Raw genomic sequence first — 23556 nt, forward strand, 5'->3', positions numbered from 1 at the left:
ATTTTGCATGGCTTCGTTAAATATACTGAAGCCACTTCACTATAACTGATTCTGAATAGTTTTGTACTCTTTCCATTTTTAGATTTGCCTGAGTTTGTATGGAAGTACCCTACTCATCTATGAGGCATTTATCTTGACCAGACTGATATGGTCCAGAGACCTCAATTACTTTGAGCAGGCACAGAGCAACCCTGAATCCTAATATCAGAGATGCATTTGAAAGTCCTGCATATCCACTGACAAGAAAAGAAAACTAACATCAGTGTTACTGAGGAAGCCAGCACTGACCTGCCACCATCGAGATGGAACCACAGAGATCGAAACACAAAAGCCTAATCAGACTTAAATGATGCTCAGAGGATATCTGGAGAAACCTCAAAAAATGTTACACATCATACTGGAATACCTCACAAAGTTGCAAGGAGATTTTTTTTTTTCACTCTTTCAATGAAAATGAACAAGCTGCCACAGAAAAGCCACAGCACACTCACATCAGTGTCCACACTGAAAAAGTCTGTGGAGTTGGTCTTTTCAGTCATTTAAAGACCCATTTTAAGAGCACCACAGGAGGTCCATCACACTCCACTACTTTCTTCAAAGTGATCACTGATGATAACGGCATGTAACACTGTTACATTTAATCTTGCATTACTACTGCAAATGACCATCAACAGAAGGTACTTTCAGCTGATCCCCTATTTCCCAAGAGGCCACCACAGTGGATGTATCCACATGTTGACTTGCCACATGTTTTTGCTCTTCCTCACATTTTACTCAGGCTTGGGAGAAGGACTAGGACTACAGCAATGTGAGACCCAGTCAGGCTGGGTTTGTTTGTACCCCTCGGAATCAAGCCAGGGGTCTTTCAGACGTAAGGTTAATGTGTTTAAGTAATAGACTTAGGTGTCTATACATTTCCCTTTAACCATCCAATCCTTGTCATAACATAAAATGACTGCATTTGCAAAAGAATTTTAATAGTTGTAATAATACATGTTTTGTCATTGTCATTTATATTTCTAACACAAATGCTGGCAAATTATCATAAAAATTGGATTTAATCAGTTTCCACCTCTGTGTGGAAGAGAAAGACAGAAAGGTTATGACACTGACTTGTCAGAAAAACATTAAACATTTACAAGTTTATTCCCTCAGACTTTTATGCTTTAGCTGCAGAGAGATTTTCCTAATATTTCTACTGCTTTAGCTATTTTCCATTAAAATGCACACTATTACTGCAAAGGCAAATCAATGTTGGCGAGTGAGTAAGCATCTAGCAGGCAGGTTTACAGTTTAGTGTAAAAACCTGAACGTGCCCAAACATCATGTTGAGGTTACAACAGGCCATGAGCAGATAAGGGGAGAGGAATGGAATGAGTTAAAAAGAAACTTCAGGGGGAGTGCAGGACCGAGAGAGCCTGTTAAAACTTGTCCAGAATTTCTCAATCACACAGCACTCGGTTTAGGGCAACATAGTGTTGAAATCATGTAATTTTCTTATAACATCAATAAATATTGTTCAATTTTTTGACATGGGTGGGTCTCTACTAACCCCTGAGGGAGATGTCTCGCTCTTTGATATAAGTGTACTGTTATCAGGAAACCTTAATGTGTCTGAAGTATGTGAATCCCTTGCAACGCCCTAGAAAAGTAGCATTGCAACTTTAAAAAATAAAATGATTTAGGTTATATGTCAAAATTCAACTTTTCTGCTCTTTTTCTTAGGCTCACAGCAGTAGTATCTCCCAAAACATTAAATCTGAATGCTTGCATGGCATCTACAGCATTTTATTGAACATTAAGAAGTGCTGCTTGATAATAGCTTTGTACAATTTGAAACAAAGCATGAAAAATTAATAGAAACAACTACAGTTTATGACAAGACTGAAACTCTCAAGCTGCTGAAATTCCTTTTTAATCTAATTTCTTCGTGAACAGAATGCAACCAAATGACACTGAATGAATTTGGTGTCCAGCCCGACACTATGAAATCGTCTGCTGAGGTTTTCCTGCTGCTGTGGGTGAAGCACAGGAAAACACCAGCAGAATCAACACTGAGCTGAAAATGAAACCACGTCACATAATTTTCTCTCTTTGCTTTTCCATAACAGTTTCACAGGGAGGGTCTCACATGCACCGACATGCACACACAGATTAGCTACCAAAACATATAATAAAAAAATCTCAGATTACAACACACACACACAGAGGGAGAGTGACTTCATTCTCTGCTCCTGTATATATTTTCATAGGAAAAAACTAGCTGCCGCTACATTATATCAGGCTTCTAATTCTCACTTATAGAACCTTTAACAGAAACTTGATTATACTTGGACCTAATTGCAGATTTCATGAAAAAAAATCAGAAAAGTTAGAAATCTGTGATTTTACACTGTGTCAGACATTTTTCATTCTACATCTCAATCTTTCCCCCCGACATATCTTTGTCACAAAACCCTTAGTGTCACGCTCTCTTGCTCTGGAGAGTGTTCTCGTGTGTGTGCAGGTTGCCGCCCTGGTGCATGGAAGTTAATAAGATTGTGAAGCAGCTGGATGCACACACCTCATGCCCATTCTTTATCACACTTCTGTGCTTTTAAAGGCAGGTTTCTCCCATCCACCTTCCCCAGCAAGTTCAGCTTCAGTAGCTGTAACATTAGACTCTTCTTTTCATGCTTTGGTTTTTTCACAAATACATACCCGCTGTTTTCATCTTTAGGAAACTCTTAGTGTGTGCTTCATACCCATGTGGCCCCCAAGAAGAATTCACAACTGACTTCCAAGCTAAACTGGAATTGGACTTTGATTATCAACCTACCCGCCTGCTTATCAGTTAGTTACCCTGCTTTCCTGCAGCAGAACAACAGCAGAACTCTGGCTCCTCTAGCTATGCTCACCACACCAACTCTCTCCTTTCTCTGGTCTCCAGAAGCCGATACAGACTTCCAAACCTGTCTATTCCCCCAGGTTTTTAGATTATTGATGTAGATGCCTCCCTTACTCAATCAATCTCCCAGAACATTGGCTCAGATGGTAAGCTACATCCTGTCTATCTTCATCTGAAAAGAACAACGATGTTGCCATTAAGCTAGCCCCAGAGGGAGTGGAAACATTGGTTCCTTCTTATTGGCAAAGCACACCTGATCCAGGTAACCAGCAGCAGGTAGGGCAGGGATATCTTAAAAACAAGCAGGATGCTGGCCTTCGAGGACTGGAGCTTGACACCCCAGCTCTAAGAGGTCGAGTCCTTGTCATGCTGTGTAGGGACTGTTTGTGGGTGTTCTAAATTTCCTTTTACCTATTGCTTGAAATCCAGGGATGTAATACCAGACACAGATTCCCAAAGAATGTCCCGATGCTCCTCCCATAAATATGGGTGAACTAACATGGAGAGACTGACATGAAGCCACAGTCAACCAAGACCAGACAACATGATCCAGACATAGGAGGAGGCCCTCCCAACTGTCTTTATGTTCCCTCCTCCATACACTCTCAAGTAATCCAATGGGCTCAATGCTGTGAGATTTGCATGCCAGCCTCGAGTGAGTTGAACCAGAAACTTTATTAAACAAACATTCTGATGGTCTGCTCTGGAAAGGGAGGTTTATTCTTATGTGTCAGCCTGCTCGGTCTATGCCTTAAATAAATCTTTCCTACAACCCCCATCAGATCAATTATAACCTCTGGACCCTACTAGAGCAGGGCAATATGACCAAAAATATTTATTACGATATACATTTGAAAATTTCCGATAACGATATAACTGACAATATACACTCAACAAAAATATAAACGCAACACTTTTGTTTTTGCTCCCATTCCCCATGGGATGGATGTAGAGACCTAAAATTCATTCCAGATACACAATATAACCATCCCTCCCAAACAGTGGTCACAAATCAGTCCAGATGTGTGGTAGTGGGCACATCTGCTATATTGAGATAATCCATCCCACCTCACAGGTGTGCCACATCAGGATGCTGATCTGACATCATGAGTAGTGCACAGGTGTACCTCAGACTGCCCACAACAAAAGGCCACCCTGGAATGTGCAGTTTTTTGTGCTATTGGGGGTCTGGGGACCCAGAACCGGTCAGTATCTGGTGTGACCACCATTTGCCTCATGCAGTGCAACACATCGTCGCATGGAGTCTCTCAGATTGTCAATTGTGGCCTGTGGAATGTTGGTCCACTCCACTTCAATGGCTGTGCGAGGTTGTTGGATATTCGTGGGAACTGGTACACGCTGTCGTATACGCCGGTCAAGCACATCCCGAACATGCTCAATGGGTGACATGTCCGGTGAGTATGCTGGCCATGCAAGAACTGGGACATTCTCAGCTGCCATCTGCCCTGAACAATGTGAACCATGATCCATCCGTGAAGCGCACACCTCTCCAACGTGCCAGACACCATCGAATGTGAGCATTTGCCCACACAAGTCTGTTACGGCGACGAGCTGGAGTCAGGTCAAGACCCCGATGAGGACGACGGGCATGCAGTTGAGCGTCCCTGAGACGGTTTCTGACAGTTTGTGCAGAAATTGTTTGGTTGTGCAAACCAATTGTTCCAGCAGCTGTCTGGGTGGCTGGTCTCAGATGATCTTGGAGGTGAACCTGCTGGATGTGGAGGTCCTGGGCTGGTGTGGTTACACGAGGTCTGCGGTTGTGAGGCCGGTTGGATGTGCTGCCATATTCTCTGAAACGCCTGTGGAGACGGCTTGTGGTTGAGAAATGAACATTCAATGCACGGGCGACAGATCTGGTTGACATTCCTGCTGTCAGCATGCCAATTGCACGCTCCCTCATTGCTTGTGACATCTGTGGCATTTTGCTGTGAGACAAAACTGCACATTCCAGGGTGGCCTTTTGTTGTGGGCAGTCTGAGGTACACCTGTGCACTACTCATGATGTCAGATCAGCATCCTGATGTGGCACACCTGTGAGGTGGGATGGATTATCTCAATATGGCAGATGTGCCCACTACCACACATTTGGACTGATTTGTGACCACTGTTTGGGAGGGATGGTTATATTGTGTATCTGGAATGAATTTTAGGTCTCTACGTCCATCCCATGGGGAATGGGAGCAAAAACAAAAGTGTTGCGTTTATATTTTTGTTCAGTGTAATTGACACTAGACAAAATGCTTTACAACTCCACAATTTTATCAGTGCAAAAAAAAATCACTGCATTTTCACTTAAACAAGCAGCTGTTTTTTACGTGCATTAAAGTTATATAAAAAATTTAACAGTGCAAATGCAAATTCCTTGCTGACAGTTTAACCAAAAGGCATTTCCAGTGGAAATTAGCCGACATATCCTCAGCATAACCACGTATAATATCCACAAAACTTAAAAATACGGTAATATTATGTTGTATCACTCCGCGAGGTTCCTGCCTACGATAGACTTTCGAGCACCGTGTACCACATAAAATAGTTTCGAGGTCAGTAAACACAACCAGAATTCATACATAAGGCACACGGGATTATAAGGGGCACTGTCTATTTTCAGAAAAATCTAAATATTGATTTTAAGTGTGCCGTATTTTCCAAAAAACACGGTAATAACCACGGCCCACTAGCATGCTCTACCAAAAATAGTGCTTTGTTCTGTATCTGACGGACGAAAGCTAAGCCAGTTCCACACCACTGAAGTTGCAGCATTTTTACAAACCAATTCTGGTTCATCCGTTTCATTCAACGATCCGCTTTCGCCCTTCTCATTCTGCGTCGCCGCCATGCTTTTTCCGCCATTTGCGCATGAAAACAAAGGCACTGCGCATGCACGTTTTACCCATATTCTATCGCAATATTTCATTTTCTTATCATTGCTCAACATTATACCAGTATTACCATGAACGGTATGATATGGCCCAGCCTCCCTACCAACAAACCCTTACATTGGAATAGGTTTTGTTACTGTCCTTCTGAAGGGAATACAGTAATCCTTGAAGTCTAAGATTTTCTAAATCTTTCCACTTCAAAGCACCTTCTAAATTGCTCACCAGCTTAGAGATAGGTAATTTATTGATCCACCATGATTTTCACCTTCCCAGCATTCCTAATGACACCAATTCAGACTGTGAGGGTCAGTCATTTAAGGTGTGCAAGGATTTTTGTAAAATGCCGGGTGCTTAGGTTAGCCTTTCCTTTTGGTTTCACCCCAAAGAAATATATATATATACATATTAGGGGTGCAAAGATACTCGTATCGATATTGAACCGCTCGATACAGTGCTTTCGGTTCGGTACACATTTGTATCGAACAATACAAAATTTTGAATTTATTTTATCAACTGCTGTCTGTGTTGAGAGCTCAGTGGATCTGCGTTCGACTACTCCGCCTAGGCTGCACTGTCGAGCGCAGATCCACTGAGCGCAGGGCAAGCTAGCAAGACAGAAGCTAAGCTCATTGCAACATGGCAAATTGAACCTCCCCCACCCGCATTCAGATCTGGCCTTTGGAACTATTTTGGTCTTCATGTGACGTATGACCCTGAAGGTAAGCGCGTCATGGACAAAAGTAAAACAGTATGTCGGATGTGCCACGCAATGCTCAATTACATGGTGGGAACTACTGCGTTAGCGCAGTTAGCTCGTTAACGTGTTGGCCGTCCAGCCCCACGCACGGGGCGATCCGCGGTAGCTCGTTAACGGAGATTTGCCGTGTTGTGGCGTTAACATCATTTCAGATTAATGCTGACAGCACTAGTGGGAACACAACGAATATGATTTCACATTTACGCCGACATCATCCTAGTGCAAAGACAAGTGGAAGCAGACAAAAACAACAATCATGCGTGCTACAAACTTTACCCGAGTCATTTAGACAGCCGTTAGCACATGATTCTCCTTATGGGGACCTGATATGTTTAATATGCTGCTGAGAATATAGCCCAGAAGAAGCGTATAGTATAGCTTTTATTTTGGAAAGAGCCATTTCTCTGTAATAAACTCTCTTTTCCAAAGATGAGTGATTTCTCATAGTTGCTCATTTTTACTGTTAAAATATTAATCTGTTCATAGACATCATCCACCTGCCTCAGACAAGTTCAAATTGGTCCTATGTGCAGGGTCTGGGTCAAGGAAGACAATGGGGTCGCATGGATTGCAGGCGCCTACTAGTCCACAACTGCATCTTCTGTTTAGTTTGGGAACAATGAGGCAGGAAACATCTGCAGGTTTGAGATCCAACAGACATAACTTGGATCATTTCCATTATCCACAACAACAACAAAACTCTCTTTACATACCAACAAAACTCACATCTGACTGTCCTGCAGGGCCAAACTATTATGTGTGCGATGGAAGCTATATTCACACCACTATTTGTATTTACGCACTGAAACAATTCCACAAAAGATGTATTAAATGAAATAACAGTCTAGCACTTTTTAGAATTTAAAACTTCCCTAAAGCTCAAAGCAGCATCTAAAAGGGTGAAATTGAGCATAATAATAAACACACCCCATTAACATCAAGTTTAAGTGTGTTGAGATTTAACCTGTGAGTTTGCCTCATGATGGTGTTTTTACCGTCTACTGGTGGAGTATAAACTGCTCCACAAATAAATGGTTTGTAGACAAAGTAAAGGGAAAGTACATTAATGGTGTAAATGCTTTTCTTTCTTTTTTTTAACATAATGCCACTTTATTTTTCTGTTGCCAACTGAGCTGTCCATAAATCTGAAATCACTCCCCATTTATTACACTGTTTAGGATGCTAAATGTTCATGTAGTCCACAGCATGTCTCCCCTTTACTTCCTTTAAAACATCTACCATCTATGGCTGTGTTATTATGAGAAAGAAAATGCTTATTTTGTTTAGATGAGACATTTTTACAGCATTATAACACAGATTTTTTTTTCATAATGACTGAAAAAAATCACAGACTCCAGTTAGTCACACAGAGACAGCTGAAATAAATCTCCAGCTGTACTCCCAAGGTATCGACAGAGAAGTCAAGCTTGTCCCTGCCTGTTGATATAAACAAACCTTGTGGAAAAAAACACTAGAATGCACTGTATTGCTCTTTGAAAATCACTCTCAGCAAACCAAAAAAAATTCACTTTAATCCTAGTTTAGTATTCTGACTACTGTTAAAAAAACAACAACAACGAAAAACTTAGCTACACTAAGTTAGTTAGTGTAAGAACACCCTGACCTGATGGTGGCGCCAGAAAATACCCGCGGTTGTCGTAATATTAGAAATAATATTTTAAATTGAAACCAGCTAATTGGTTTGAAGTGTAATAAACACTCCAACATGTTGTGGAAATTAAAAAATGTAAGAAAAGAATTGATGGATTTATATGAATATGAGCACAGCAGTACAGCCCTACTGATTTTACTCCTGAATAAAACATCATGCAGATGTATGGGGAATTAGTCTGAGTGACAGACTTCCCTGCTGTTCTGCCTTCCTGTTACGGTTTATAAAAGATCTGCAAGTTACTCACATGGCAGAAGTAAGTCTCAAATTGTTGTCTTGTTTCTGCCTCTCCAGTGTGAAGATTTGCTCAGTTTCTGTTCTAAACTACAGAAAATTTGTTCTGGACGGTTGGTGGACCAAAACATGGCTTATAAAGATGTCACCTTAAGCACAGACTCTGGAACACAGCATACATCAGTGGCCAAGTTACAATATAAGCACATAACATAATCATCTCATAACATAATACCTTTTGTGCCTCTGCAATACAGGTGCAGCTTAAACTGAATCTCATAATCGTTGCGAAGGAAGATGTATTGCAGGACTGGATGTGTGCATATATACATACAATGTTCCTTTTCTCTACTAATAATCAAAGCACACTAAAAAAGCATCATACATTTTAACACAAAGACTGCTCTTTGGTGCAGCCACAGTGCTTTTGATTTGGTTCTCTTTCGTCTAAAAATAGATTTCAAAATGGCACGTCAAATGGCACACAGGCGAATCGTTGGAGAATGTCCCCCCGACACAGAAAATAGCTCAATTTCCAGAGGAGGGAAGATTTGATCACGCAAATGATTCTGCTTTCGGGGGTGGGGGGGGAGCAGTGTTTGCACATCGGTCAAACGAGAATATGTACGCTGGTAAAACAACCGTTCGTGATACTGAATCTGAGTGATCATTGCGTGCTTTGATTGTCCTGAGAGTAACCAGTAGTTTATGTGTAATCCAGACAGGAATAACATAAAAACAGGCCTATGTTCAAACTACCAAGCAGGGCATATTTTCAGTCACCACCTTTTATTATGTTCTTTTCCATACTGCAGTTTCTCTGTCTATAAATGTTTCTAACTAGTGTTTACAACCCTGTGCAAATTACAGTGTTTCTGCTCGGCATTACTTCAGCTGTAAGATGTCTGTGACCTCCGAGAAACTCTCAGGAGGATAATGTACTGATACAGAAACAAAGCGTAGAAACAGTGCCTCAAGTCAAAAGGGAAGACAGCCCACTAAAAAGTAATATTTCAGGGGCACACAGACATGTAAAATGTAAGTCGTAAAATGAAAAATGCCAAATTTTACGGAGCACAGTTCCACAAACAGTGTGTTTAGGCATGTAAGGATGAGGCTTGATATCCAGACAGCCTGAGGCGCTGAGGCGAAAATCCACATTTCCATGACAGAAGATGTATAACTGAGTGCCAGACAGAGCTGGTTTGCACATTTACAGTGAGCACAGCTCAGCATTTTGGCCTTTCCCCCTCCGAGAAAAAAAAAAAGGCTGAATGCACTGAAAAGAAAAAAACACAATACATAAGCATAATGACCAGGCTTCAGACACATCTGTTCACTTTAGAAGAAAAGCCCCAGTAAAATCCCTAAAAATGTTAAACTTCGCTAAAGCGTTCCACATTTGATATTCTACTTAAAGCCCAACTGAAAAAAGAGACGTAAAGAAAAGGGTTTTTGTTATGAGCTGACAAGCACCTGTGTTTCTTTCTAACTGGCTGAGCTGTATCGCTAACCCTAACCCCTAATGATAACCTAAGAATACGGGATTTGTTTCCCAAGTTGTCACAACCACTGGTCAAAATCATAGTAATTGGAACTGACACAAATGAAAAACATGCATTTTTCACCAAAAAATAGAGTTTGGGTTACTTCTCATCATCAATCACACGTTAGCCTCACAGAATTAATTAATTCAGTATCATTGTTTCCATTCCTGAAATGTCTTAGTGTACATACCAGAGTAAGAGCCAGTTTCATTAAGCTCTCAACACTTTTTTTTATTTCCTGGTATTTGATTTATTTGCACATAAAGTAAAAAAATTACAAGTGCAGTCTATGCTATCTATTGGATTTGTAGGATCAGCATACTCATGGGGACAAAGTATTCTGCTGCTCTGCATAGCTCCTCGGTCCTGATTAGACCCCGATGCCTACACAGCAGTTATTGACTGCACTCCCAGCAGAATCAGTAGACTGGACCACAGCCTAAATCCTAAGGCAGCTGTGGGAAGATAACACAGCAGAGGGATAATTATACTTTAAGAAACAAGTGTCCAACCAAGGGGATAAAGAACAAATAATGCCTCTAATTGGACCAATGAAGGCCATAATGTATCGAAATGAAACTGAAAAGTTAAAACAGAAAAGAACAATTTTCATTTCTTCAAATCGGTTGCTCAAAGAAAACGCTATGTCACTGCTACAGAGGAGGATGCCAAGGTAGTAACTTACTGTCAGGAGTTCTTTCTGGAAGGACTTCCTCTCTTTGCTCTCGGCATTGTTGCAGTCTTCCTTCAGCCTCTCCAACACTGATGCAACCCTCTCTGGTTCGCTGTCCAGCTCAGCGCGGCAAAAATGCGTTAAGGGTAGGTTGACATATCCAAGTGCATCTGCGAATGCTCGCCAGTTGCCAATGTTCTCCATCAATATAGTTCTTACAGAGGCGTAAATATATGTGAGGAACTTGCAGGGCTTCAGTATCTGCTCAAGTAACAATGAGGTTGTGAGGTCAGGCCCAGTGAAGTAAATTGGCTTAACTTTGCCGACCACTAGCACATTCTTACAATGAACAAGTCCCATTCTGCCCTGATAATATCCAATGTACCATTCTTTTGTCCACAACTGGCCCTTCAGCTTGATCTTCTCCTCACTTAACAGAGCTACAAAATCTCCTTTCCTATATTCAAGCAAGTACTGATTTTTTGTTTGTCGTATGACAGTTTTGATTAACTTTCCAAACTTCAGGTTGTTTATTCTCCTGTCCTGAAAAACAGGATACTTAGTGGCAATGGCAAGAGGAGACAAGACAATCTTACCAACTTCCTTCTTCTTCAGGAATCGCCGTTGCGCTGATGTCTTTGGGCCTGCTTTGGGTGGCGGTGTTGGTGTCTGGACACAAAACTGGGCCAGTATACAATCTTGGTCATCTTTGACCTGGATTCTTAGGGTGAAATCCGACACATCGTCTGCGCGTGATGCAATGACATAGACAAGCCTGCTGACTTTGCCTAGCTTAACTTGGAATCCTCGAACTACCCTGGCCTGCTCACTAGCCTTTACCTCATAATTGGCCATGTTGGAATAAACTCCTACACGAAGGTCCTGCGGTCGGGACAGGATAAACTGGTGTTTGCCCCAGAGCTGGAGAGCAACTGGTGGTGCAGACTGGGCCTGCTTGCCAACCTCACTCACCAACAGTGTCTTTGGCGCACAATCATGGCCGAACATAGCCACCACTGTTTTGAAGGATGGATGGATGTGTTTGGGACCATACACTCCCAAAGTTATCTTCTTAACCACATGCTCCCAAACTGTGGAATTTGGAGATAAGGATTGAGCCTGAGCCACGACACACACGTACATACATGGCTCAAGGTTATCCAGGCACACCTGGACTGTGTCTCCATACATGTATGCCTGAGGAACAGGAGTGTAAGGTCCCTCTTTACAATCACTTCGTACACACAAGACTTCAGTAGTCTGCCTGCTCTCCATTTTTACCACAACAGACACTTTCATCTCCAGGGTAACAGTGGTTTTGGTTTCCATGTTGCTGAGTTTAATCTCCACCACAGGGCTGACAGTGGTACAGCGGTCACTGTTGAGCTCTAGCGGCGGGTCTAGCAGAGCTTTAATTGAGATCTGCTGTGTATCCCCAGGGGCGACATGGCCCTCTGGTACATGGATGCTGATGCTGGTTTCCGGAAGCTGGACAGCTCCGCCTGAGCTGTCTAGTCGACATACGATGTTAGTCTCCACCGGCTGCGTTTGGCCCCAGCCTGGGTTCTGGCCAAGGGAATCCAAATCATGGCAGGACCTGGCCAACTTGCGGTGTGTAAGCCATGCAGTCCGGAAATCCTCCCTGCTCTGAAACTGCTCTGGTGCTGGTGCTTTAAGGCCTCCAAAGAAACTAGCAGAGGCCTGAGGAGCATCGGACTGTGCCTGCAGGATGGATAACTCCGACAGACTGTAGGAACGTTTGCTTCTAAAAAACGGGTTGTCTCTGCGCATAACCTGACCGACCCCCACAGGACTTACAGGGTTCAAACTGATAACACCGCTGCCAAAACCATTAATGTCAACAGTGCTGCTGGTGGACTTGGGCAACGATGGAGTGACGGTATCAAACAGAAGAAGATCAACTGATTTTTCATTACTGTTTTGATCAAGTGAGCTCTGGGGACCCCCGTTTAGAAAGGGATTTGTAGAGGTATGGTTAGTTGCAAAAGGATTTCCATTTTGGAAGGTGGTTGGTTTAAGAATCACTCCTGCCCACTCGCCTAGAAGGTCCATTTCTTTGGCTGCCTCCTCATTGCAGTCTCCCACAGTGTCAATCATCCCACTGTCGCTGAAGGACGAGTCTCTGTAGTTAATGGGCTCCACATATGCTGCAGGAATGTAACCCATCTCTTTGTTATTGTGGGCATACCACCACTCTCCTCCTGACGAGTCCAGAACATAGAGGCGATCTCCTTTAGAGAACTTCAGGGTGGTGAAGCTAGACGGGCAGTAGTCCTTAATGGCAACAACCTCCCTGGCAGTGCCAAAGGAGGCAGTTGTGTCCAGTCGTAAGGCACTGGGAGAAGGCACTGGAAAAAAATAAATAAATAAAACATGAAAGTGTGATATTTTTGTGGTGAAATACATCATTATGTATATAAGGCAAGTGCTAGTCATCAACTTTTCAGTGTTTCTATAGAGAAGTAGGGTTAACTTCTAAAATTCTAGAAATAGGGCTTTAACAAATTTTTATTTATTACAAATTATTTCAAGAACTAAATATTTTTTGTCTACATATGCAGAACCTGGGCCATTTATATTCAGCTATGGAGTGTCACTACCAGATGTGCAGACATGGAAGGAAAGCTCTCTCACTATTTCATGCCCCTATTTTGTTTTTTTTTGTTGTTGTTGTTTTCTTTGGGGGGGGGTTTGGTTCCTGTGTATCTTACCTACACTTAACAACAATATGTATGGCAGAATGATGGCTCAATGCGGAATGAGTTAGAATGTTCTTTGTGGAGTTGTTTACACAGGATTTTACAGAGAGCTCTACAATTATCAAAGATAGTACCTATAATCCCCATAAACACAACTACAAAACAGAGTCTGCATCTAAAGAAGTTCACTGCTGAGTCTGGGGTTTATTTAAACTTTATTCCTAGTTTTAACAATACTGAAAAATTTACCCTAAAAAGCACTTAAAAGTAGTATTTATCAAAGTTTATCTCTGAAAAATTGTAATCAGCTTATTTAAAGTAAAGTACTTCAAACCTGAGAGAAAAACAGAAAAAAAGAAATAAATGACTCTTGTGTCATTAATTTCAATACGCTTTTCAGGCCTGCTGACCTTTGACATCGGTGAGACTGGCTTCTGACACTCCTTCGGTGAGATCGATGAGCGTTCCCTCTGATTTGCAGCGAGGCAGGGAAGCGTTGTTGTTCGTCGTGGCTCTGATTCGATGGGCAGCCATGTTTGGACCAGTGACTGCACACCCGGCGGTGTTTTCGAGCTACTCTAGCGTCCTCTGAGCTAACGGGGAGATCAGATGTCAACAGCCTCCCATGATCACTGTAAGACAGAGAATATATTGAGTCAGCAGTTATTAATTATTATTTAGAATATACCAATGCGTCCTCTCAAAGTAAGATTTTTAATCTTTTAATCTGAATGTTTTTGGTTTTCTGTCTTCTTTAAGACAAACTAAACACCAGTGTGTATAGCTATAGTGGATGTTCAAAATTATTTGGATGATTAAAGTCTCCTAAACTCTTTGATGCTCCTTCAGGAGTTCAGGATATTCATGTACAGATTCAGCCCAGAAAATAAACATCAGTAGAATACAAAATTAAGCACACGCATGAGTTTTGGCTGCCTGGGCGATGATAGCAATTAATCTTCATAAATGTTATCTTATTTATTCAGACTAATCTTCTCCTTAGTGATAAGACTATTTCTGTAATAATTAACATACTCGAAAGAAAAAAGAGATTATCTTGTTTTTGAGCTTCTAAAATCTAAAACGCAGAAGGGTTATATTCAGGGGACAAGTCAGCTGCCAGATATGATCAAGTTAAAACACAAAATATTCCCTCATCTTTGGTCAACAGAAGGCAAACTCACACTGCTGTCCACTCTTAGCTGTTGGATTCAAATTAACTAAAAGACATAAATATAACACAGGATCAGTGTTTCCTCCAAAGTGATTACTATCACACTGATAAAGGTTAAGATTAGTAGTCTGTATTTTTTCCTTCTATTAATAAATCCTCCAAAAATACCAAAACAAATAAATGTTAGTTTCTCAGCCCCAGGCTGTCTGGTTCCTGCTGAAGACACAAATCTTTAAAAAATTGTTACAAATATAGTTTCATCTTAAAACTGAAACTATTCTGTAAACAGCATTTCTATACAGGTGGAAACAACAGAAACTGATTCATTCACCTTTGATTCTCCAGCTTGTCTGTGGTGCTTCAAAAAAAAAAAGACGTTTTAAGAGCTCAGTTGCTGTAGTAACTGTGTGTCTGTCTGTGAAGCAGTTTATACTTTCACACAGGAAAATGTGAACGATACAACATAGCTTGTGTTCAACATCCTTTAGTGCAATACCAAATATTGAATGAAATGTCTCTTGATATAGTTTTAGGATAGAATAATTGGACTTTTATCTTCTCTTTGTGAGTTACACGTGGCACATATTTCCACACATTGTAATATTTCTTGTTTTTTGTAGATGCATCATGCGACGTTTAGTATAACTTTCTGTCTGCTCTTGCAGTCCTTGCCAGGAATCAGACTAGACTTTAAACCCACTGCAGTCAATATAAACACAAGGCTTAAAGAACAGGAGCGTGAAGAAATGCAAACAGCAGATATGGGTCAGTGGAACATAGCAGTTTGAGAGACACCAGGCATTTCACTGTAATCCATAATTTATAACACAGTCAGCTCAAAGATGGCATAAAGCGCAAGGAGGAAGAGGCCGAGGAAGACTTGCAGCTGTACTGCACTATACAAGCAAACATCCAGTCTTTCACTGGGCTGTAGCTCAGGAGTTTTAGCAGGTCATCTACTAATCTGAAGGTTAGTGGTTCAATCCATGGCTGCTCCTGTCTGTATGCCAAAGAATCCTGATACTGAACTTGCTCTGATGTGTTCATCTGCGTGACAATGTTAAATAGAAAGCACTTAGGTGTAGCTTGTGTAAAGTGCTTCGATTGCTCAAGTACAAAAGCACCATATATGAACCATTTCAGTATTCTGGCTTCAGCTAACTTTGGCAGATGTCAGACACACTTTGTCTATCATTAACATCAATACGATGTTAATATTCACCTTCATAAAATCTGGTAAAGCCAATTTCCTGTTCTCTGCTTTGTTAACAGTTATCTTAGTTTGAACTATTTTGATTGAGCTACTGAATTAAATCAGAATTTCTAATGGAAAACAAATACAGTTTATGGAAACCTATACAATGTGCAATGAAAAAGGTGACTGAGGGTATTTCATCACATAACAGCAAGAGATCCTCTTAGACAGCTGCATGCAACCCTGGTGTGCTTCTAACTCACACACGTACACCAAACATTAGATCAAAAACACTGCAGCCAAAGTTTTACAGGCTTCTTTGAATCTTATGTGCACCACGTGTGTAACTGCTTAATTAAACTGGGACTCTAAAGTTTGAGCGCTCCAGTTTAAATTTGTTCAATCAGGACATGTATGTTCTTTGCTTTACATCACACTCATTGAAGCATTTAAAGATTCAAGTTCAGTTCATTCTGTTGCTTCACATAAAACATAGATATACAGACTGTTTCAGACACAAAGGGGATAGGAAGAGGTTCAAACAAACAGCTGTTCTGCTTTAGGTTCTGCTTTTAAAGTTTGATTTTAGCTCCAAAACAAGAAGTCACAGCTTTACAGCTTCCCACTGTCAGCTGTTGACATTTAGAACATCAGGGGAAATTACTGTCTTATGCTTTGGAAACCATTAACAGCCCATTCACTGAAGCAAAATTATTAATTTGGTATATAAAAGCTGCAGCATCAGCTACTTTATAGTATCCCCATAAAACCACATGCAGGGTTTCTGAGTCCTAACAGGCTCAACAAATACCAGCTTATGATTAATCTCTATCCTGCTGGGAGACAAAGATTCACTTTATAGCTGTAGCAATGCATAAAGGTGTGCGTGATTAACCTTCATTACTCTCTAGCACATTAAGTATGGTTTTGTTTTGTGCTATAACCCTTAAAACTGTATCTGTGTGCCATGTTCTCAGTATTAGCACAGGCTGGGCAATGGAATCTAAGGCACATTAGCAACAAAGGCCATTATCACTACTGTCATAAAAATTACTTTATTGTCTATAGTTTAAACACTGACACGTTCTTGTGGGGCGACTGTTTAGTTAGTGTTTTCAACAAGATAAATTACTTGTCAAAGAATATGGCCAGTTTGCTGTGGGAAGGTTGTACATGGAAATTATGTGCATATAGAGCTGCAAATACAGGTAAGCATATCTACTGACTGTAAGTTAATTTAGGATAGATTTTTTAACTTTTCTTTTTTTTAACTAGAATTTTTAGCCTCTTTTAGTTGTCTGGCCCACAAATGTTATATTCTTTGTTAGCTTGGGCCTCATTTACAATGGTTGGAAACTCCCTAGCAGTCTCTGGAAAAAATGTGCATTCTCCAACCAGTTGGTGAGTGGTTGCTAGAAGCTGTTGGTCATCGCTGAGTCACAATCAGAATTAAAATGCTGCACCAAAACCCTCCCTGAGATTGTTTAAGTCACTAGCAGACTGCATGGAAGATATTGACTTGTTTGCAAACACTCGCTACATACCTAACCTAAGTGAAACTCGAAAAAGTGTGACACATACTAGAAACAGAGACACTTCACTGGTGCAGCAGATACATTTTAAATGTGCAACTTTTAATGAACGGTCTCTGTTCAAACCAGTATTAAGGTCAAGCATATAATAGATACATCAGTCCACTGTGCCTATTTATAACACAGTCACGCATGCAGAAGCTGAGTAAGCTCAGTAACAGCAGAGGGAAATATTTCATTTCAAACCAAAATGAAAATTATCAAGGGAAAGCGCTTAAACAGACATTATTAACACATTTACATATAAATACATATTAGCCGCCTAGCTTAATCGTTACTAGCATAGAAGGATTGTACTTCATACTATCTTTGGTCGCTAGGAGCTTCTTGGCTTTAAATATATGATCTCCCCTGCTGGTACTGCAGCTTATACATGCATGTTCACTTCATGATTCAGAGAGGCACAGCACGAAATGGAGTGTTTGGAGATATCTTCCATCTAAAGAAATGGCCTCCAACTAAAGATTATTTTGGTAGTTGACTAATCTGCCAATTTTTCTTCAATTAGTCAATTAGTCAACGATCATTTCAATAACTCTCATCCTGCGGGCAAACCTCCTGTTCTAGGCTCCAGTGCCTCACATGTTCAGGTCTGCCCACCTGTGAATATCACCCTGTTTTCTCGTCTCACAGCAAATTAAATTAATGACTTAGGAAACATATGAATGTGAAAATAATCAAATGTGTTTTTAACAATACTCAATAGGATCATCAGAAAAAAAAAATTAACTACTATATACTAATACATTTACGTGGTAATAGTATATGACGTGTCGCCAGTAAAATTTCACGTCGACTAATTTTCATAGTCGACATCATCGATATTGGCAACGAACTGCCGCAGCCCTACTGGTGACCACTTCACCAAGTGACAGCAAGCAACATCCCACAAACATTTACCGAGGAATACACATTTTTCACTAATGAATGGTAGTTACTGGGGGATTGACTAGTTTCTAGTGCTGTGTGACTGGAACTTAAGAACTGATTTCACGGCAACTGCCAGCAAGCAGTTGAGGAATACTTACGACCCTACCAGGTACACGCCAGCCAGTCTCTAGAATTGTGTGAATGGAGCCTTACGCAGGTCTAGCACATTCATTTTTGGCCTCTGCTGGCCAGAATTTTTTAAAAGACATTTTTCAGGTGAACTGCCAGTAGACCAGCTAAACACTTCAGTATTTTCTCTGGTATTGGAGGTAACCAAATGAAGTGAGTATCAGATTCCCATTCATGAGCATTTTTGCCACCAGTAAAGGTGATATAATATTGCTATCATAATTCACTTCTGCTGCCCACAAGTGGCCAAAATAACAGCTCTGAGGCAATTTTAATTAAGATGATTACTCATGTACATTACACCAATATTAAAGCTGTAGCACTGGTTGTAATTGTATCGGCTATAAGAATGCCTCTTATGACTTTACACAAGACTACATGCTCATGTGCCAAAATATAGTCCATGTCTGAGTTTTTTGCTGGATGAAGCGAGTGGGTCCCTTGGGTCATCTGCACGAGCCGTTTTTAGGTTTTCCAACGTTCAGGCCAAAATCCTCTGGTGGGGCACATTTTTGCTTGGCAGCTCTGAGCTGCTGAAACAGCCTGATGAGGCTCTGAGAGGAGTAGAGTGTAGTGACAGCTTTATACATATTTTAAATCCACTCTTTTAGTACAGCTTCATGTTTTTGACCATTAATTTGATTATTTTTTTAACTTGTGTCCCCATTTATTGTTTTATCTAATGTCCTATTGGATTTCCAGCCATCCTTAAAGCTCCTTTCTGAATATAAACCACTGCACAAACAGGTTCATGAAGAAAAAAATTAGCTTTAATCCAAAAATATCACTATAATCCTCATTAGTCCAGCCCTAAAGACAGTTTTCTCACTATTAACTCAAAACCAATGTTAGTATGTTCTGCTCAATGGCATATTGTCTGGATCTCATCTGAAATGAGTGGGAAGACCTGGGTGAGGTGAGGTCAGATGTAAACTTTGGGTGGTCTGCAGCAGCAGCTATCCAAACCTCAGCCGGACCACCCTGCACTGTTTAACACTGTAAAACAATGGTGGGCGAGGTCCTTCTGGCATGTATATCTGAGAAAGCGCAACAAGAAGACTCTATTCATGCAAATCACAACATGCTGCCTGGTAATAAGGCGCTTGGAGAGGCCATAATGAGGCTCAGACAGCTTCTTTGCTAACAACATGTCAAAAACTCTCCCTCCAGACTTTTTCTAATAACATTTCTGCAAAGTGTAACTGCTTTAACTGACTTCCATAACAGTTTCACACAATTTCATGTTTCTCATTGGGAGGATTGTGTCAAAAAGGAAAGCTGTGGCTGGTATTCTCCTCTAAGCCACAGTAGAACAAACACAGATGAATGCAGAACAAGTGACCAGAGAACACACAGTAACAGTCTTTTATTTTCATCGATTGTGAAGAATTTTATGTAAAGACCTAAAGCCTGACTGTGGAGGCAGTTCAGCTAAATAAGGCTCTCTGAAAAGAGTAATGCACACAAACCAAGTGTGTGGACAGAAACACTTGAGCAAATAAAGACTTGATGAAGATGTACAGTATATGAGCAGAAAGCTGCATGAGTGCAAGCTAATAGAGTTAGTAGATCCGAAATAGGAAAAAGTGGGAGACAGTTTCCAAGAAAATATCAAGAGTATCTGGATCCAGGAACTAATTCATGCTTAGAGTGGAGGTTATTTCCAGCCTTGGTGGGGGTATACAGTCTCAGGCTGTTCTTGACTTTCAACAAATTTGGCAGCTTTGTTCATCTAATTGACATTTAAAAATACATTTTCTATTATTGTCTAAAGTTACAGCAAGTATTACATCATCTATGAAATACATGTGAGAATATTCAGTTTTCAATGTATTTTCTAATTTCTGGAACCTTTTTTAACTTTCATTTACCTGAAAAGTTTAAACTCCTGACATGAACTTCAGATTGTGTCCTGGGACAAGACAGACAGCATTAACTTACCATGTTTTTAAAGGTGAAAGAAACCGGAGCTCCCTGAGAAAAAACATGCTAAAAACCCATACTCCACACACAGAAGGACCCTGCAAGGGTTTAAAAAAAACTCTAGCTTTTTGGAATTTAAGAAATTGTGATTGCACAGACCAAATGACCAAAAGAAAGGTTTATCAGGAATACAATGAAACTTTAGTAGCAACTCCAGTTTGGAGTTGAAGAACCTCCTTCATTCTGCTAGAACACTTAAGATAGGTCATTGGGGGATCTTCCAGTATGACAATGACCCAAAATATATTTCCAAGCTACCATATGAAGCTACCATAAAAATAAGAGACTATTCGTTTCTTTGAAAGTGAGCAGACTTACAAACTCAGCAAGGGATCAACTAATTATTTCCCCCAGTGTAAATGTCCAAAAAGAGACTTCTTGTCGCCTTTAACTACTGTTTAGCTTCTAGCTTTAAAATGTACATCCTTAAAATACATCTTTACAGAGCAACAAGCAATAAACTCTAAATTATTTACACATCCCATTTAACAGGTTCAAAATCGTCCAATAAACTCTGGTGTAGTGGACTGTACTGCAGGCAGCGAGGAGAGATAATTTGGTCATATCTTTTGTTTTGCTGTCTTTCTCTGCGTACTTGTTTAATGGTACTGATCCACTGTCAGCCCAGTTAAAGCCCAGCCGCCCTCAGGCTGTCTGCTGCTCTGTCTTTTAAACTGTCTGCAGAAGGAGGGCTAAGAGGAGGAGAAGGGGGAGTGGGAGAAGGGGGAGTGGGAGAAGGAAGTGTTAACTGCGTTGCAGCGTGAGACGATTTCTTCCGATGCAAACCAAGGCCATGAATATAGAATAATAATCACATCCGTCATTCTCCAACCTCTGCTCTCATTTCCTGTCAGGGCAGTGAGGTGGTCAATTTAGGCAGGCAGCAGGAACGGCAGATAGTTGACCCTGCTGAGGCGCCTTAAGCCGATTTCCACACTTCAGTTCACTGCAGCGGCCGTGGGAGAACATCTCAGCTTGAAGAAAAAGTCAAGTCACTCAGCCTTTCCTTCACGGTCCCTGCAGAGGAAGTGCTCTGCAAAGCTGTCAACCGTGCCACTCCTTTTATTCAGCCGTTCACTTCCTGTAGGGTGGATGTCCCTCAGGAAAATGCTGGTGCCAACTGGTTTTTATTACAGATTCACAGGGAAATCACAAAGAGCCTTTGAACAGCTTATAAGGCACAGTGGGCATCTTCATTATAGATAAAACCCACAGTTTAGAAATAATGTGCTCTCCCTGTGACTCTTAGTTATGAAATGTTTTGTTTTTCCCAGACTCTCTAACTTTAATGTCCATATGACATTTGTAGCATACAGAAATGTTATTAAACCTATAAAAAAACAACAACACAACAACTTTTTTAGTGTCAGCATCCATTTCCTGCACAGCAGTTGGGGTGGAGTTATCATATGCTGTTAAGCAAGCGTCTGTACTGCAACATAAACTAATTTCAATCCTGTACAGTTTGCCTTTATAAATGACCATGCCAGTATGCTAATTATGCATGTGTAATTTTAAATTAGTTTCCTAGATTAGTAGAGCTGTCAGAAATGACAAAGAAATGCAGCAAGTGTTAATGATAACAGACGAATCAACCACTGGATAAGAGGACAGGTACATTAACTAATATCAACTCCAACACTGCCTGTTTTACTTGGAAACATATAAGTTGGTTCCAAAGGCACCTTCACGTTCACTAGCAACAACATATCTGCTTCAAAACCATGACAACAAGTGCGTGAGTGACTTTATGAGTGGACTCAACCTTAAGTAGGCTGATGTTTGTTAATTAGCACTAAATGTTAAGCAGAACCAAGGCTAAAGAGACAGGGCTGATTATTGCTTTGATGTTTACTGTCACAAAATATGAATATTTCAGAACGTCTGGGTGCACATATTTACAAGTACCACTGGTAACAGGATCTTCTGTGTTGGGTTTTAAAATCCCAACACCAGCCTGTGCACGGTGAGCTAATTAAACACGACTTCGCCTTGGGCACAAAGCCTGCTAATAAATTAAACTTATGACAGATTGTGATTTTACATTAATGACACATTTATTTTATTTTTCAAGTACAAAACCGTAGGAAATTATTTTTCTGGCCCCACGTTTTTGGGTGGATTTGAACAGTTACCAATCAATTCATATTACAGATGAAATGTCCCATTGGACTGGTGAAATGTCTGTATTGTGTACTACTCTGTGACTCTTTAATTCCAGCTTCATAAAACAAATCAAATCCGGTTTTGCTGTTACTAACAGTGAGATTGGATTTAGCATTTTGAATATACTTGGATCACAGATTGTGGCTTGAAACAGACCCTGCCTTCCTGCTTGCTCATCATTTTTTTTCCTTTTATGCTGTTACTTTAAAAAGGAGAGTACACCATTTGTAAAGAACAGGACTGCAGTGGATAGCCACTAATGATGCTTTGGGCTATAAAACCACCTACTGTACAAGGTTAAAGATGTTTTCCTCACAGCAATAAAAGGAGCCCGATGACCAAATGACAGGCCTCATATTGACCGTCAGCGTAGCCTGGGCCTCTGCTGTGATTTTAAGGGCGACTGCTCCTTAGCAGGAAGTGGCTGAGGAGGAAATGCCTTTGTGATGAGAGGCGGCCAGATCTCTGCTTACTCTCCCTGCCTGTTGCATTTCCTTCAAAGAGCCGCCTTCAATACATTGATAGCATCTGCTCACTTGCAATCATAGATCCTCAGGACACACCAACAAAGAAGATGGCAGAAAAAAGGGCATCATATTATGGTTTTCCTAACACAAAGCTTTTTCTTATTTCGAAATGTTAACAAAACATTCTTGTATAAGTTACTTTCTGACTAAAGACGGACTGAACAGAAACAACAGTGACTCCACCATTGCGTCACATTTAAACCCACTAACACGCACAGCCATCTGAGTGTGTCTCCAGCAAGGGAGGATGAGGCAGCTGACGAGCGCTGGCTGTTAAACAAGCTCTCAGACCTTGAATTAACTTGTGAATTCATGAGATAATGAGAGAAACCCAGCTGCTGTGTTTGCAGGCAGCAGCCCTGCGAGAGATGCAAGAACACAAACACTCTCATACTGAGTCAACACTGCCGAGGCCTTGAGTGTGCGGAAACAAAGTTCCGGTATTTCATGTCCCGCAGCGAGGCAGAGCT

General features: G+C 40.9%; 1 protein-coding gene across 2 annotated transcripts in view; it reads right to left on the bottom strand.

Annotated features, from left to right (window-relative positions):
• The window catches only part of LOC101470069 (SH3 domain-binding protein 4), a 48316-nt gene that overhangs the window by 11211 nt on the left and 13549 nt on the right, over window positions 1-23556 (bottom strand). Inside the window, exons 2-4 of one of the 2 annotated variants that reach the window (XM_004566285.4) lie at window positions 13801-14022; window positions 10683-13039; window positions 8756-10452 (exon numbers count right to left, since the gene is read on the bottom strand). In XM_004566285.4, the coding sequence (XP_004566342.1) occupies window positions 10444-10452; window positions 10683-13039; window positions 13801-13924 (2490 nt within the window). In that variant the 5' untranslated portion in view covers window positions 13925-14022 and the 3' untranslated portion in view covers window positions 8756-10443. Of the gene's footprint in view, window positions 1-8755; window positions 10453-10682; window positions 13040-13800; window positions 14023-23556 lie in introns of those variants that run through there. The other variant, XM_004566284.4, reaches the window with a different exon arrangement.

Source organism: Maylandia zebra, linkage group LG16 (genome assembly GCF_041146795.1).
Source record: "Maylandia zebra isolate NMK-2024a linkage group LG16, Mzebra_GT3a, whole genome shotgun sequence".
Lineage (NCBI taxonomy): Eukaryota > Metazoa > Chordata > Actinopteri > Cichliformes > Cichlidae > Maylandia > Maylandia zebra.